Source organism: Poeciliopsis prolifica, unplaced genomic scaffold (genome assembly GCF_027474105.1).
Source record: "Poeciliopsis prolifica strain line A6 unplaced genomic scaffold, Auburn_PproV2 SCAFFOLD011, whole genome shotgun sequence".
Lineage (NCBI taxonomy): Eukaryota > Metazoa > Chordata > Actinopteri > Cyprinodontiformes > Poeciliidae > Poeciliopsis > Poeciliopsis prolifica.
In genome coordinates, this window is record NW_026562386.1 from 6911643 (window position 1) to 6928883 (window position 17241).

General features: G+C 36.8%; 3 protein-coding genes across 5 annotated transcripts; 1 reads left to right on the forward strand and 2 right to left on the reverse strand.

Moving 5' to 3' along the window:
• Positions 1–978: 978 nt before the first annotated feature.
• On the reverse strand, positions 979–7367 carry cdc42se2 (CDC42 small effector 2). Of its 2 annotated transcripts, none has more exons than XM_055036802.1 (5): positions 7279–7367; positions 5121–5367; positions 4457–4558; positions 4291–4369; positions 979–3085 (listed from the first exon to the last, which is right to left on the reverse strand). In XM_055036802.1, exons 2-4 carry the CDS (start codon positions 5172–5174, stop codon positions 4295–4297), a joined length of 231 nt encoding a protein of 76 aa, XP_054892777.1. In that variant the 5' UTR covers positions 5175–5367; positions 7279–7367; the 3' UTR covers positions 979–3085; positions 4291–4294. The 2 variants fall into 2 exon arrangements, with proteins under 2 accessions (XP_054892777.1, XP_054892778.1); XM_055036803.1 differs by having other exon boundaries at positions 4286–4369.
• A 45-nt stretch (positions 7368–7412) lies between these two features.
• nip7 (NIP7 nucleolar pre-rRNA processing protein) lies at positions 7413–10155 on the forward strand. The gene is made up of 5 exons (XM_055036801.1): positions 7413–7548; positions 7660–7746; positions 8266–8404; positions 8526–8666; positions 9706–10155. The coding sequence occupies exons 1-5, from the start codon at positions 7493–7495 to the stop codon at positions 9823–9825; spliced, it is 543 nt and encodes a 180-aa protein (XP_054892776.1). The 5' UTR covers positions 7413–7492; the 3' UTR covers positions 9826–10155.
• A 16-nt stretch (positions 10156–10171) lies between these two features.
• On the reverse strand, positions 10172–16720 carry terfa (telomeric repeat binding factor a). 2 transcript variants are annotated; one of them, XM_055036787.1, is made up of 13 exons: positions 16554–16720; positions 15883–15978; positions 15527–15657; positions 15123–15209; positions 14591–14731; positions 14378–14502; positions 13173–13688; positions 12961–13059; positions 12331–12450; positions 12099–12248; positions 11776–11855; positions 11637–11689; positions 10172–10719 (listed from the first exon to the last, which is right to left on the reverse strand). In XM_055036787.1, the coding sequence occupies exons 1-13, from the start codon at positions 16702–16704 to the stop codon at positions 10561–10563; spliced, it is 1908 nt and encodes a 635-aa protein (XP_054892762.1). In that variant the 5' UTR covers positions 16705–16720; the 3' UTR covers positions 10172–10560. The 2 variants fall into 2 exon arrangements, with proteins under 2 accessions (XP_054892762.1, XP_054892761.1); XM_055036786.1 differs by having other exon boundaries at positions 10173–10719; positions 13173–13691.
• Between the last annotated feature and the right edge of the window lie 521 nt (positions 16721–17241).

Below are 17241 nucleotides of genomic sequence, written 5' to 3' on the forward strand. Positions count from 1 at the left end.
ATTGAAACGTTGGCTGTTGAAATCTATGTACAAAATATGCATGGTGTCAATTAATGGGGAACATGTCAATTCTTGCAGCTTTCTTGTTCAGCTACCTTCAGTCTTGGAGCTCTCTAGTTATTTTAATACTCATACTCAAAATTAAGAAATACATGGAATATTTGGCATTCTGATAAAATTTCAGAATGGGCCTTTAAGTGCATCATACTCTTTACAGAATTAGAGCTTCTCTTATATTTTGAATGCAGGTGTTCAGTTGCTCAATGTTTCAGGTCTTTTTGCGTTACATACTGTTCTCAACAAGGTGAATAACCCCTAAAACTACAACTGTGTGATCTATGAATGAATCACCAAATGTTCTTCTGGTTGTTCCAAGACAATTTAGAATTAAACAGTCCTCTTCTTCATTCTTTTTGCAATTGACAGCCTGAGAACAAGATAGCAACAATCAATCTGACTGTGCCTGGATATTTCAAGGCTTCAAATATATAGATATATATATGCAAACAGCACAAAAGAAAAGAAAGCATCCATGGGGCAGCACAAATCTGGTGAGAACCATTAGCCAATCTCTAAACATTTGGCTGCATCTTTGTGTTGGAAGGTCCGGACCTGGAGTTGGACGGTGGAAACTTGAATGCCCTGTGGCCATTCTGCTTGTAGTTCACCCCACTGATGAATTAGCACTTGTACCAAAGCTCAAAATGTCAAAATTCTGTCAGCATTCTGATAGATGTGCCGAGTTGTTCCACTCAACTTTTGATGAGGATTATTACTTGGATGAGTGAAAGCATGTCTCTTCAAGTTCCTCCTGTCACAATAGAGTATTGTCTAAAAGCAATCCATGTCACTTGACATGCACTTTGTCACTTGCATGACAAAGTAACACTTAACATGCAAGTGTCACTTTTTCCTCACATAACAAGGTTGTTGTTTCACTTGATGATGCCTTATATTGAAGTGACAATACATTCCAAATTGGTGCGACAACATATAACATTTATTTACCCAGAAAAGGAAAAAAAAAACAAACAGTAGAACATCCCTTCAAAGTGGGAACTACATGAAGTTAAGTCCTGAGAAAAAGAAAAACATTGTGCCAACTCTGCCTTCTCTTCCCTGTCACAGTTTACAGAAAAGAAAATAGGCATGAATGCAAATACATATATATCACGGAGTCATCACTTTTATACATCACTTATTTTATGTACAGCATCATCATGAGTCATGAAAGGTATCCCAAAACGATCGAGCTGTTTTGTCACATTCAAGCAGTCCAACAGCACAGCCTGCTGGTCACACAAATGTACTGCAAATGCCAATTGGACGACTTCATGTTTTAGATTTTTGTGGATAAAAAATGTTTACATATACGTCTGTTTTACAGAGAATCACTACACAGACAATACAAAGAAAACAGGCTGATGTGTCAAAATAGTATTTTCTAAACCTGACTTGACTTAATTTCATTAAATAAGTCCAAAAGAGAAAAGTTAAGGCTGTAATGGATTTACAATTACACTGCATTTTCTAATGGCTGGTACCAATGTTAAAATTTGAGTTCTTTTGTACTTTTTAGCATGCTGCACCATATACATTCAATCATAGGATAGACAAAATGTGGCAAGGTTTACAAAATTAAAGCCTCCTTGATTTTTACATATTTTACTATTATTTCTGATTAAATTTTCAATAGTTCTTGGTATGGAAATAACAAAAAGTTCATCTCAAGTTATTAAAAAAAAAGTTAGACAAAAGAAGTGAAATCCACCCTGATCACTGAACAACCAACAGAGTCAGACAATAGCTGCATTTGTTTACTATTCCCCTTTAAAGGAAGGTTTGTGTGCTTGTGGAAAAGGCAAACCCTTTAGAGAGAAAGAAAAACTACAGCAATGGGAGGGAATTTGTGCCTACAAGGTAAGAGAATAATACTTTTTTGTAATAATGAAAACACATTAAAGTCTACATGAGAACCAAAAACAACTAAAGACAAACGAATGACAACTTCAAGAGACGCGTGAGCTCTGATCTACGTAAGACGTTCCAAGACCTTCATGGGGACAGAATTACGGCAAACTAAAACAGGGATTATCAGTTAGATAAACTGGGATTTATTGGCGTGCTGGTGAAAGATACAATCAGTCACATTTAGCTGGATGAACAACTTACATTAAATCTGTCAATGGCTACAACACTAACCTACCTCAGAGCAACAGTCAGCACTTGTGATCTGTTTGAACCGACTTTCATTATTTGCCTAGTTTGTGCACAATGATAGAAACAAAATGCATTTCTTTTAAAATGATTTTTTTTCTATAAAACACTACAAGCATGGTTGTTGCAGCAATATGCTTCTAACACTTAAAAAAATAAACACTACTTAGGAAGGCAGATGAGGAAGTTTATAGGTTATTAAAATTCTATATGCTTCAATCTGAATGATTTTAAAAAGAAATGATTGAAACTAAAGAGAAATTTGTTAGCATATATGTGTGTACAACGTATAGTCCAGTGTATCCACTCGTTTTCAAGTTTGTTACAAGACCAGCAACCTTCAACCCTTAAAGCGACTCAGAAAAGCAACAGCAATTCTCAGAATAAAAATCGGAACCTTTTTTGCGTCGCTTAATTTTAATCTGTCGTTTGATAAACCTCTGAGAATGAAGAAGAAACTGAACGTTCTACATATCCAGTGTGGCCCAGCCACCATGAGGTCCGTTCACAAATCAAATCAATAAATTACAGGCATCCAGTGGGCTACAACAGCAAATATTTCTGAAAATGTTTTCTCATGCATACACACAAGCATACAACCGACTGACATTATGAGCTCTAAACATCTTGATCTATGCCCTTAACATTTGCTCCTTACAGTGCAACATTATGGCAACAAATGGATAGCAGTGCTTTCATAAAAAAAAAAAAGAAGAGGAGGAATGGAAAATAAAAATATATACAAGATCTTGGAAAAGCAGTAGTTTCATTTTTTGGTCCTGGGTCCGTTACAGACAGAACTGCTTTTTCTTTTCTTTTTTTTTTAATTCTTCCATAAAACAACAGTAGTTTTCACAAGTCTGAAGAGCTGTGGGGGGAAAAAAAATTAGGAAGAAACATTAGGATTTGCAGCACTGGAAGTCAATGTCTACATTAACTTAGAAGTTGTTTTATTAAAATTTTTGACCTCTAGTTAAAATACATTTTATTTCTCAAGCATGCTATTGTTATCTTAGCTCAGCTGAATAAACGACAGCAGTTTAATTAAAAGAGAGGAGCAACTAAAGCAATGTGAAATGGGAGTTTCAAAACAAGGCAGAGTGCCACATCAGCAAAAAAGATGTCACGGTTTAGAATCTGATATGCGATACTAAAGTAAAATAAATACATAAACACATTCCATTAACAACTAACTCACTGTCTCAAGATAAGCTGAAGCGGTTTTCAGCAAAACAAAGTTTATCATTCGGGGAGAAAGTCCATGGTTTCCTCCCATTTGGGGAGAATTTCCTCAGTATAATATGATCAGACATCATATTATATGACGTGCCATTAATCCAGTGAGCATAAATGTGTTGTGTATCATCGCTCCAGTTTCCTCACAAACACACAAGAGCAGCTTACAGATGTGTGCCGTCAATGGTGAGACATAGCATGGGTCGGGTCAAAACAGAGACTTTTACAGTAGATGTTTATTCATGTGTTAAATCGAAAAGCCCAAATGCTGCGGTAATGCAACTAATATATATATACACAATCCATTTTTCATATTCCTGTATATTCTGTACAATCCTGGTAATTTGTATAATATGTACATAGCTCTCATATTTATGTTTATATTGTACAAAACATTTATAGCACATCATTATTCTCTGTTTATATCTTGTACAACTGTTTATAAATATTTATATCCAATATAGCACTTCTGGATAGATGCAAACTACATTTCGTTGCTTGTACATGTGACAGTGCAATGACAATAAAGTTGAATTCTATTCTATCAGAAAGTCTGCAGAGTGGACTTGTTGATTTGAGTTATTATTTTACAAAAAGAGACAGAGGAAGCTTTCAAAGGAGATGAACAGATTAAACGTTGCAACCTCCTTATCAGACTTTATCAAGAATGCTGCTCCGCTCCAAAAAGAAACCCTGGAAGATTACATGAGGAGGAGAATTGATTTGTCTTGTTTGTTATCAAGAATTCAAAGAATCTAAACTGCAGATTCTATTAATTACAAGCAAAAAGAAAAAGATACTGGTTGAAATAAATGGATTGAAGCAAACCCACCTCACCTCACTACAACTGAGAGCCCTCTGAGCCACCGTGTGTGTAGCCTCCTTTAGACTTCATCTGAGCCTGAACAAGATCTACCTACAAAAAGACGGAAATGTTAAGCAACCAAAGATCACAGTGAGGTGAGTTCAGCTGATTAAACCGTGAACAGTGAATGAAGCTTACTGATCCCAATCCAAGGCCCATATCTCCTGAGCCTACATGTGTGGTGTGAACAAAGTTTGTTGGCTCCCCGATCATGGAGCGGTCGATTCGTCGCCGCCGTTTCTGAAGAAAATGTAAACAAATATGTTCTTTCAAACCTCTGAAAGACTAAAGTTGGCACTTCATTAAATACATCAAGTTGAATCAAACAAACATATTAAAATGGGTCTAAATTTATTCAAATTCCATGTGTTTCCTCTTCACTCTAAAAGCAGAATTTAACATGAGTTGTATAAAATGTCTTCCTTTTTTTGGAGGAAGAAAAAGGAAGAAATTTCCGAACTCACTTATTAGGGAGTTTGTTGAATGAGGTCAACAAACTCCCTAATAAGTGCTCTTATTAGGGACTCAGTGGTTTTACCCCAACTGGCTAGAAACATTATTATTCTGCAGTCATTGGAAACAAATGTTCATTTAGTTTCATTTTACAGCTTTCTTCCTTCAAATTAGATTCAATGTATATTTTGTCCCACTGAAGCTATTTCAGCATGTCAAAATGCAACAAGTCAGGACACTGCACAAAATTACAATTGAATAACTTCTTAAAAATGACACGTATCCACTAAAACTCAAAGGCTTCATCAAGCCAGGAACAGTTACTTTTCAGAGGAAATGTCTCACTCACTGGTTGCGGCTGCTCTGCAATGCAGCAACTGAAACAAACCCAGAACTCAGTCATTCTGAGGCAGACGAAGAAGCCGCAGCAGTTTCCTCTCTCAGCTCAGACGTCTCTCAGCGTCTGTCTTCCTGTTCACCGTTGCCAGAGTCACAAACACCCACCGGAAACTGCTGACAGAAGGGCTGCTGGTTCCTTTGGAGTAAAGTGTTGGCACAAGAACTGCTCCGCAGAAAAAACAGGAGAGCAAACACACCTGTAAAGAGTGAAAAACCATAAATTGATATTACTATGATAATGTGTCACAGCTAGCCGTGAACTAGCTCCTTATCTCTTGCAGGGGAAATTCAGCAGAAAACGCCCTTATTTTCTGCTACTGATTCTTGTATTATCTTTGTTTTGACATAAAAATCACTCAACAGATGAATATTTCAGGATTACTGTCACAATAACACCACATAAATATCATTTATCTTGTGCTATAAAAAGTTAAAACCTGAGCAAGCATGTGAAAAGAGTAACTCTGTCAAGTTGTGATATTTTAGACACTCTCCCACAAGCTGAATAAGCTGTTGCACTAATAAAGAGTTACTTTAGCTTCTGGTGGAAATTTTACATTCTAACTTCTGACTGTTGGTAACAATGATCAGCACATTTTTCAGTCCAAGTGCTCTTATTAGTTTCCAGTTTTAGTAAAGCATCCTTGACAAACAAGTGATTAACCGATTATGCTCCATCTAGCTGATGAGTTATACTGGATTATCAAGTCTGAATGAAAGTTAGGGGGTTTCTGAGGATATAACAGCTTTGTGCTTTATGAAATCTCAAGAAAGTTGATTAAGAAGTGAATGAGGCCAACAAACTCCCGAAAGAAAGACATCCTCAAACTATGGAAGATGAGGAAAAAACACATAGAAAGTGACAAAGACAGCGTAACAATACACTGAACTCCTGTAGTCTCAACCTACAGGGCTTATTCACTGCAGACTAATTCAAATGTTAATTACTTGAGCTGTCTAAAGGGACTCTGTGGTTTTACCCCAACTGGCTAAACGTGTAATTTCAGATTACTTTCTCATTTGACAACTCACAGCTATCATACATTCCTGGACTTCATAAAACAAACAGAAGATGTAAAAGGCAACAATGAGCCATCATAAATATTACAGCTGGCATCCCTTACCCGGAAAGAAGACTTAAATAGCTAAACATTCACAAATAACATTTTTTGGTAATGAGGTTACAATAAATGTTTCAGCTTTATCTTTTTTCCTGTGACTCTTCGCCTCTGATCTGCGGTCCAGTGACTTTTTAAACTTGATATTTGGGAGATTAAATAAAACATATACAAAACCTCATGACTCTTCCAACATTAATCAAACTCAACCTCAGTTAATTTAGATCTTTAACAAACAGATGCATATGCTATTTCTGTATAAAACAGCACATTATTCGCCAACCTATTTTATAAAACTGGATCAGCTATTTTTTGCTGTCCAACAGGCAGTGAAGGGAGGATCAAGTGTGCCCTCAAATGCAAAGACTTTGCTGACAAAGTCTCTCTCCCAAAACTGAATTACTGACTCTGCAGCTGACAGAACACTCTGCTGACATTGACGTGACAGAAGCACACATTGAGCTGGCATCGAGTACAGAGAAGCTTAAAGTTGGTCCTAAATGCATCCGATATCCTTACAGGATTAAATGTTACTGTCTGTGATCTGAAAGTAATTTCTATTTACAAACAAATAAACGTTATGTAACGTAACTACGCGCCGCTGCGGCAAAAAAAAAAAAGACTCTCGTCTTCAAATGATAAACAGTTACAATTAGGTTTTAGACACCGAGTCTTTCCCCCTGATTCAACAATTATTACGAATTTGATTTATTTGGTGGCTAGAGCGACTGTCAACAGCAAACTACAGTTAACTGTCAGATGCTACCACGGTTAGCTCACATGCTAACCTCGCTAGCACTCGAAGCTGAGTTTTTTTCCTCTTGACAGCTGCTAGCCTACTGAGCTAACTTGAGCTCATTTCCGAGGACCAAGACAAGAATAGGAAGATAAAACTAGGTTTAAAATAAACAAGCGTCCGTATGTCTATTGCTAATAATATATAATATATCCACAAGGCGTTTTATTTAAAATTTAAGAAGTTACACTCACCAGAAGGTGATCGGTTTACCGGAGGGAAACGCAAGCTCGACTTGAAAGCAGAATACCCCCCCAAAAAAACCCGGAACTGTGCCGACTGTTTACGTAAGACAAGTTCCGCTTTAAAGTGTGACTACTTCCGCTGGTACCCACGTTTTTTTTTATCCCTTTACGGACTGAAAACCTCACATTCCCTGCTAAAAAAAGACGATTTTACATCCTAAAAATGAGACCGTTAACCGAGGAGGAGACAAAAACGATGTTTGAGAAACTGTCAAAGTAGTAAGTGAGCTTAAAAGTGTCTTTTTTGGCCCGGAAGGGAGCAACGTTTAATAATATATATTAGCACGCATGTTAGCATTCATGTGATCAGTGTATTTTCTTTCCCAAAAGCATAGGGGAAAACATTAAGCTTCTCGTTGACCGACCCGATGGCACCTATTGCTTCAGGCTACATCAAGACCGCGTGTACTACATGAGGTAATTATTGGTTAAGACAAATATATAATTATTTTATAAGCACATGGAGCTCCTTACTGATGGCATGTTTCAAATGGTTCAAAACCTGATCCGACTAATATCAGAGAATCATTTCTCATTCATTTAAAAAGCAAAAAGCTACAAAATAATGTAATATACTTTTTGTAAATATGTAAATGACCCTCTAGAATAACCTTCTTTACCATCCATACAATACCAAAAAGCTTTAATCACAGCTAAATAAGACACAATCTTTGATCTTGTCTATTATAGTTGTTATATTTGTATCTTTTTGAAACTCTGTTCATGTTAAATATCAAATGAACAAATACTGTACAATTTTTCTGTTTTGTCTTATGTGCAACAAAGTGTTTTTCTAGTTTATTTAATGTTCTTTTTCCTCATATTATTATTATTTTTTTGATAACACCATTCTTATCCTTGTCTCACCTTCAAAAGCGAGCAGCTGCCTTTGGTTAACTGAGAATCTTATTTAGAACTACTTTTCTCCGTCCACAGCGAGAAAATCCTCAAGTTGGCCACAAACTTTTCCAGAGACAAACTTATTTCGGTGGGAACGTGCTTTGGAAAATTCACAAAGACCAAGAAGTTCCGCCTGCACATCACAGCTCTGGATTTCCTGGCTCCCTATGCAAAGGTGTGTATTCTCTGCACGATTCTTTCCCATGCCAGTTGGAGTAGAAATAAAACAGAGGCAACAATGGTTGAAATTGAAAGCAGATGTACATAATCTGAAACTATCATGATCATGTGCTCAGTTCAAGGTGTGGGTGAAACCTGGAGCAGAGCAGTCTTTCTTGTACGGAAACCATGTGCTGAAGTCTGGCCTTGGTAGAATTACTGAAAACACAATGCAGTATCAAGGAGTTGTGGTTTACTCCATGGCTGATGTACCTTTGGTAAGTTTATTTCTGACTCCTGCTGTTTTGCATTTAAAATACTTGCCTAAAGTATTTTCTTTTTTAAAAGTATTGTCTGGAAAGGCTCAGTTGGATGACCTGGAAGTGACTTTAAAAAGTCAGACTCATTCTGTGGCAGCATTTTTTAGTCAGTTACAGTTCAGCCTATTCTAGAAGGACTAGAAAAGTCACTGCCAATCAGTGCCAAGGCTATCAATAGGATTAGTTCATGGTTGTTAATTGATGATGTAACAGAAGAAACAATAGCCACTCACTCTGAAGTTTGGGACTTGTCAATAGCTGCTAAAAACTAGCTTTGCAAAGTTATACTGCTACATTTTAGAATGACAGAGGAATCAGGAGAGGGGAGAATCACTGGTATGCCAGAACCTCCAATGCTGTCCAAGATAAAAATAACAACTATATAATATTTCTGAAAATCTTGTAGTTTTTTTTATTATCATCATGTCAGTGGACTTAATTGGGGTTGTATACTTCTGTTTTTACAGCAAGTTAGAAAAAAAAAATTGGCCATATAGATTTTGTCTATTTCCAACAAAGAAGCTTGTTTCTGATGGAAAACAAGTTGGATTGCAAGGCCTCATTGTCATTAGCCTAATCTTTAGCTCCCATCTCAGTTTAAGTCTGGATGGGCCACTCCAAGATGACAACATTGATTTCTGTCAGAAGAAACATGAGAATCAAATTAAAATATCATTGTAAAGCTAAATCTGGTTAGGGTGTAAACAATTTTGCTTATCTGTAAATGTGGCCTTAGAGCCTGTAACAGAGCTGTGTGCAGGTCATTTCTGAGCTCATTTGTTTTAACCATGACTTGCTGCAAACCAGTTTTTCCATGTGTGAACCAATGAAAAAAGCTGCTCCAGGTAATTGAGAGCATTTGGTGAAGGATCTTGAATTTAGCCTCTCATGCTAAATATAAACTGTCCTAGAAGTAGAGGGATTTTAACATAAATTAGACAATGTCTCCAATTTCTTGTTTTACCCAAAGCTTCGAATGTTCTGTTTTTATCATCAGGGTTTTGGAGTAGCAGCCAAGTCCACACAGGAGTGTCGGCGAGTAGACCCCATGTCCATTGTTGTGTTCCACCAGGCTGATGTGGGAGAGTTCATCAGGAGCGAGGACACGCTGACTTAAACTCCCTGCGTCTGGATGGACAGTTGTTCTTTTCTCATTTAGAAATGTGGATCCAGAACAGCTGGAGTTCACAGCTGCTCGTTTTGCCCATGTGACGTTTGGCGGGATGAGAGCGTTGCCTTCCTCTTGTTGTGGGATCCGTAACATCTGGAGAATATTTTTCTGCAGTCCCTCAACGTCAATGTGTTTCTATTGACTTATTTTTATATTGCAAACCTGGACTATGTGGAATCTTTTATAGATTCCTTTAAAAATCACCAAATTGAAGGTGGTGTTCCTGTTTTTTTCCCTCTAAATGTTTTTCCTCTTAATAAACCAATTATCCTACTCTTGCAGTGATTGGGGTTTTATTTTATCTACGATAAACTGGGGATTTTAACATGAACCAGGATCCTCATATCTTTACCAATCACAAGTTTAATAAAAACATTGGCCTTTTTATGTATTTGTTGGTCATTTATTACCTGTGAAAACCAAGACGCTTTAAAGCACAGGGCTGTAGTCTGCCATTCTTTTCCAAAAGTCCTTTAAAATAGGACTGCTTAAGCATTGATGAGGCCTTTAGCAACAAATAGGCAAATTAAACCATATTTTTTTTTTGTTTTTGTTTTTTTTTGCCACTTGTTTAAAAGAAAACTCAACTTCTAAACAGGAACATTTGATTCAAACAACTTAACAGTTTTAATAAAATGTTTTAAATTGAACTGAATAAAATGAAAGTAAAAAAATATATAGTTAAACCAATTTTTGGTTCCTCAGCGTTCTCCACCTATCTTTCAAGTTCACATTGGAGCGGTTGTTAAATGAGTAGTACGCCTTTATCTTGCTCCAGTTCCCCTCGCCAAACTTCTTGACCCCTTTGATTAAGTTCTCCGTTTCACTTTCAGTCCATCTCTGTAGCAATTGAAACAATAAAACATGGTCAGGTATGTACTGCTTTGAAAAGATATAATCAAAGAAGCATGCAACTGGAATTAAATTCTTTAAATGCTTAATCTGAGTATCACCAAGACTGACGACAAAAAGCTGTTCAGTTTACCTAAAAAGGCCTTTGAGCAAAAAAGTTGGTGGATTTGACGAGATCAAACTGATAAACATTACGTTAACGAAGGATACAAGAAGCGCATTAGATACTTGCCACTGTTCTGATTTATTAAGCATTTTATGGCGCCAAAATAGATGTGAAACAGCCTGATGGGGGTAAAAATTAACTGTCGAAGAAAAGGATCCATGTTTTGGTAGTTAAAAGTGATCTGTTAGGAAGAACTGTCTCTTTTATCAAATCAAGTCAAGTTGGATCATTATAACAAGAAATAAAAACAACAAAGTTTAAAGTTCCAAATATGATTAATTAGCTTAATTTTAAAAATTGGGCAAAAATAAGTATGTTTCGATTATTTTTCCAGGCCATGATGTCTAACCTTCAATTTCCTTTACTGAAGGCATCAAAAGAAACTTACTTCACATTTCCAAGCAGGTTCTTGGAAATCTGGCATCTTATTACTTCCAGATTTCTCAGGAATCTGGCAGTAATAAGGTGTGTGTGTAACTAGTAGAACTAAACTTAGAAAAATGAGTTAATCACTTTCAATACTTAAATTAACATAGCTTGGGAGACAGGATATATTTCCTGTCTCATTGGTTTAAATAGATTGTTTTTGTCTTAAATTTTGTTTAAACATTTAAATATGCAAAAGAAATGAAAAGTGGAAAAAAAATCTGTTAAAGGGGCAATAACTTTCACACAACACAGAAAACCTAAGTTAGCACTGATTCTTTTGAGTTGACTGTTTTCTTAATGTATTGCTTACCCTTCTGTGTCCTGAATGTGAGATTGTGCTTTCATTTGATCCTGATCCTGATCCTAAAAAACATAAATAATGTTTATATTGTTAGAATTTCACAGTCAGATTAGCATTGATTAGATTCTGATAGCTGAGGAAGCATTACCTCTTTTCTTTATGGAGGGGAACAGGGAGTCCTCATCGATCCACGTCTCCTTTTCCTCCGTTATATTTTTGTGTCCTCTCCTAAAAAGAAGAAGAAGCTTTTTAGAAATTGAGTTTTTCTCTTATATGCAAAGCAAAAACTTCCCATAATAAAAACATGCATGATTAAACAACGACATTAATGCAGAACAGTTTATAATATATCAATTCTTAACATATAAATACTGAAAAAAGTAAATAAGGTAATTTTACACTTTCAGATAAGGATGAAGACACATTTATGTTCTTTAACTGACAGCAGCTGATTATCTCTGCTTTACTAACCAAAGTGATATGACAGGAATCTTGCTTTGAGCATCTTTGTGAGGAGTGGAGCTCTTCTGAGGGACAGGATGAGGAGCGGACACATCAGGCGACGTGTCCAACGAAGACGAATTGGCTGACAGACAAACATGCTCTCCACTGCTCAGGTCACTGGGTACAAATTCCGACACAGACATGAGTCAACTCAGATTTTACACTATATTAAAAATATGTAGAACATGATTCCTCTCACCATTTTTTAGGACTCTTGGATATCCATTTGAGCGGTCGCTTCTTTGGAGTTTTGGAGACGTTTGTGTGTGCCTGTTCCTCGTCCTTGCTTTCTGATGCTTCTCTGGATCTGCTGGTTTTTCTGCCATGGAAGTAAATCGATGTTTTTACCATAACAAGAGTGAAAGTAGTCGTCTACTTAACAGATAACAGCAGCCAAACAACGAGAAGATTCAACTCAGTGATTTAGTTCTAAATTAACTTTGGAATCTTGATTGGAAATTGTAGAGGGTGACAGTTTGCTCCAGTCTTTCCCGTAATTGTTCAGACCATGCATTTTTCAGTACAGTACAATAACATTTTGACTTGATTTCATTTAATGATTTTCCAGAAAACTCAATAATAGGATTTTATAATATATAAGCTATCATTATCAAAATGATCAGAAATAAGCAATTTCATTTTGTGCGCAATAAATCTGTAATACACATAATTTTCAGTTCTGTATTCGAATTTTCAGTGATATTTTAATTTACTCAGAAGTCACTGTGGATGTTGCTATTCTGAATAGTACAACAAAATTAAAAATTGCTGAATCTTTAGGACTCCCTGAAGCCAGGTCAGTGTCAGCTGACACTACATTTGGACTTACTTGCTGGATGACTCATTCGGCTGTTCCAGTTCTTTTTTTCCACTCTCAGGGGATTCCCCTTCACTGTCTGATGAGCATTCAATGACACTAGTTGAAGCTCTGAAAAATAAATGTGTTCAGTCAGACAATTGTTAAATAAAGAACAAAAAGCAGATATGTTGGGATAAAATGTAAAAGCAGCAACAAACAGAGAAAGATGGAGGTAAACTAACCTGCTCACTGTATTGCTGCCCCGCCTGGGAAGCTTTCTTTTGGGCCTTGAATGTTGTATGTCTGAATCTGAGCACTGAAGGCCGTTCAGCTCTTTATTTGATGCAGACGGCATCTGTGGAGAGTCCGTTGTCCTCGTCTCAATGTCCAGCTCATCAGCAGCTGTAGTGCACTGAGAGCTCGGCTGGCTGTCCGGCTCGACCACAAACCGGGCCACCGTGTAGAGAGTCTTTGAGAGGGACCCCGCTACCGCTTGACGCTCTGCGCCTGTCTGTGTCATTTGGTCAGCTGGGGAAGCTTCCATAGGGCTGACTGACTTTCTCTGAAACAGGGCTTCTTGCTCTGAGCTCTGAGTAGCGCCTTGAATAGAATCCATGCGTTTCTCCAGGCAGAGGCACACTCTTTTCTGAGATTCTTCCTCCACTTCTTGCTCCAAGTCAGAAAATGTTTTTTCGTCTAAGCACTGAGCCAGGGCTTTGTAGGCTGCTTCGAGTTTGCTCTTCTGGATGAATGGACACCTTCTGAAAGGTGTAAGAGAGACCCCCGCCCAAAAAAAAACAGAACTACTGAGAAGTTTTAAAACCACACAACACGATTCCTAAAAAAGTTCTGAAATCTAATAGAATATCGAATTTAGAGAATAGACTAAATATGGAAATGGCAAAACTCAGACATTACAGAAGAATGCACAAACAGATGGATGGATGGATGGATGGATGGATGGATGGATGGATGGATGGATGGATGGATGGATGGATGGATGGATGGATGGATGGATGGATGGATGGATGGATGGATGGATGGATGGATGGATGGATGATGGATGGATGGATGGATGGGATGGATGGATGGATGGATGGATGGATGGATGGATGGATGGAAGTAAAGACAGACAATAGAACAGATAGACAAAGGCAAATGAATGGACAGATGAATGCGCAATATCTAAAAAACAAAAAAGCTCCTTTTAGAAATCTAGATTTTTATCATGTTGACAATAAGATATGGAATAAAATTTATAGAAAATATAGATAACATCATTTTCTAATTTCACATCTTTCCGGTGTCTAAAAAAAATTTCCAGTCAAATTAAATTCCATATTGTTAAAGTCTTTTAATGAGTGCAGTAACTGCATAAAAAAAATGTAAAATCACAGAGGTCATTATAAAGATTTTAGAACCTAAAAAGAGATGAAACTGTGCTTACCTTGATCTGAACTGAAAGTTGTTTACTTGTGGGCTGGTTGTCGGACTGGCTTCATCTTGCTCGTCGCTCCTCACTGCTTCATCATGTTGAACTTCAATTCGTGACTCAACAAGGCTCAATGCAGCCTGTTAAGCACACACACATTTATATCACCATCTTCAAAACAAAAAGTCCAAGAGGTGGTGTCTTAAACTCAATTTTCAGTGTGCAAACCTTCTGAAGAAAAGGGACAGTAAAAGGGCAGAGCTTCTGGCAAAAATGCAGCATCTCCTTCCTAAACTGTGGGAAGTTCATTTCGTCGATGACTTTGTGTTTGTTACACTTCTGACAGATGAGTCTCAAGAATGTGGCCCTCTACGGAGAATCAGATGTTGACAAGCAAAAGATCAGTTGAAAACTGCTTAAATTTGTATCCAAGGAAGGTAACAATTGTCTGTTCACAATAGTCAGGAAATTCATGTTTTCTAGACGTTTTCTCTACAATCTCAAACATTTACTGAATGAACTGAAAAATGCTTGCAAATTTACTGCTTCCCTTCAATCACTGAATGAATATTTAGTTTCTCAACCACAAGTTATGTCAAGAAATATTCCAACCCAGGGGAAGTGAATGATTGTTCACAATTCATTTGTTTGCATTGTTTGATTTTTTTTGCCTCAGACGCAGCAGAAACACCATATAACCTACAATATTAGTTTAGAAGTTGCAGAAGGGGAGCATGGGAGATTGATTAGGTGGACTTACCTTGTTGTTGCCTGGACTGGGAAAGTACAAAGTGAGGGCAGCTTTTGCCTTATCAAACACCTCATTCTTTATGAAAATCCCCAGGATCTAAAAAAAATTAAAACAAATAATTTGCTAGATCAAAACGGCCTTTCCAGGATTTCTCCATGTTTTTACTTTAGAGAAATGATCAGCACATTTCTTCATCAACAATATATAGTTGTATTTATCTACTACAACAAGTAGAAGTACTATTGCTGGTAAAATCTTAGGTTGGATGATTTGCCAGACTTATCAATTACAACTGCTGTAACCTCTGACTTTGCAAAAATTCATTTTTGGTGTCTTTGAGTTACAAAGTATAAAAACTAAACCAGAGTACTAACAAGTTCATACATAAAAAAATAATAAAATACATCACCTACCATCTCTTTAAGTAATGTGGCTACATAGTCGAAATCAGCTTGAGGAATTTGGAAATTTGCCTTCATACTTTCCAGCAAGTTTAGGGCCGATTCCAGTGGAGTTTTGGACTGATCGGGTTCAAACCACGAATCTGAGGGACAGAATTAACAATAACTGCAAGGCTCGGTCACCATAACCTCAGGACTGAAAGTGGGACAAATGGAATGAAATGAAAGACAAGATCAAGTAATATTTTAGGATTAAAAGCATTTTCCCAGACTTAACCAAGCAAAACTTTGAGAATATCACAAGTTGTTCTTAATATTTCACTTAAAATGAATGTAATTGTGTTAACACCATGGACACAGTAACTCACCAAGTTTTTCTCCTTCGTTTATGCGAGACAGGAACTGCAACAATCTGATCTTCAAGGGCATGTCATCAACAGATTCAATGGGACGTTCAAGGACATCTAAGGAGATCAGAAATTATACACTCAGTAATCCTTCTCATACTCTTCGGGATTTTTAAAATATTAATTTAAAGTTCATTTGATGCAAATTATGGAGCAGTTTCATATTATTATCACATAAAAGCTCAAGCTCATAAATATGGCTAAATGGTAACGTATTACCATTTCAGTGCTGAAATAAACGGGTTAGAGTTGGCTCAACACCTTATCATTTGGAAATTTACAAACATGAGGAAACTCTGAAAAGATAAAAAACAAAAGTCTGCAATAGCAGAAAACCAGTAAAAAGCAACGCAAAATAAAACAAGTATTTCATATAATTTTTCTATTTGTTTCATATCGCTCTTATTGCGAGCTGCTTTCTGAATTCAGAGTATGAATCCAGTTGGTTTACATTTCAGTTTGCAATGCTAGAGAATGTGAAACTGTCCTACGCCATTAAGCGCAAAGATAATAACATTTGATGTAGTTAATCAACAGCCAGCTGTTACACTTTGTTGAAGCTAAAGTTGCTACAGGAAGACATAAGAGGCTAGGCAAGTTTAAGCTAGTTTAGAACAGCAGAGGGTGCTTACCGTCCAGCACGTCTCTAATAGCACAAAAATCCGCATATTGTTGGTTCTTGAAGAACTCCACCGTCAGAGAAAAGTAATATTCCACCAGCCAGCGGTTAACAACCTTCTCTACTTGTACTTGATCGATGTTTACTCTTTCTGTAGCGTCCATGTTCGCGCTTACTCCTCTTCTTCTTCCGGTTTAATGGCAGTTGGTCAAGTGATATCCGGCGCTATAGCGCCTCCTCAGAGCGTTATGTGAACTGCTGCGAATAATCAAGCCCCTTTTTTTGACACGCCCTCGACAGGGAAGGGCGCTGAATGATTTATTTTATTCATTTTATATATATATATATTCAATTATTTTACAAAAATATACAAGCTGTGTTGTATTTACATTATAGTTAAATATTCGGATTTTCTCAATGCCTGCAGTCCCTATTTAAAAGCAGTTACATTTCAGTAATCTTGGATATTAACTTTTATTGAATTCCCAAACAAAACCAGTTTCCCTGATCATAGAAGTTTTCAAGAAAATCTAAATCAAATAAATACTTTACACACACAGTAAGTGTTTGATTTTTTTTTTTAGAAATAAACCAGTGAGTGTGGTAACTAAGGGTTGCACAACATATCGATTCAATAAGTAAAACCGAGCTTAGATCATTGTTTATTTCCGTCTTCTTGCCACTTTTGAGTTTCAGAAGGG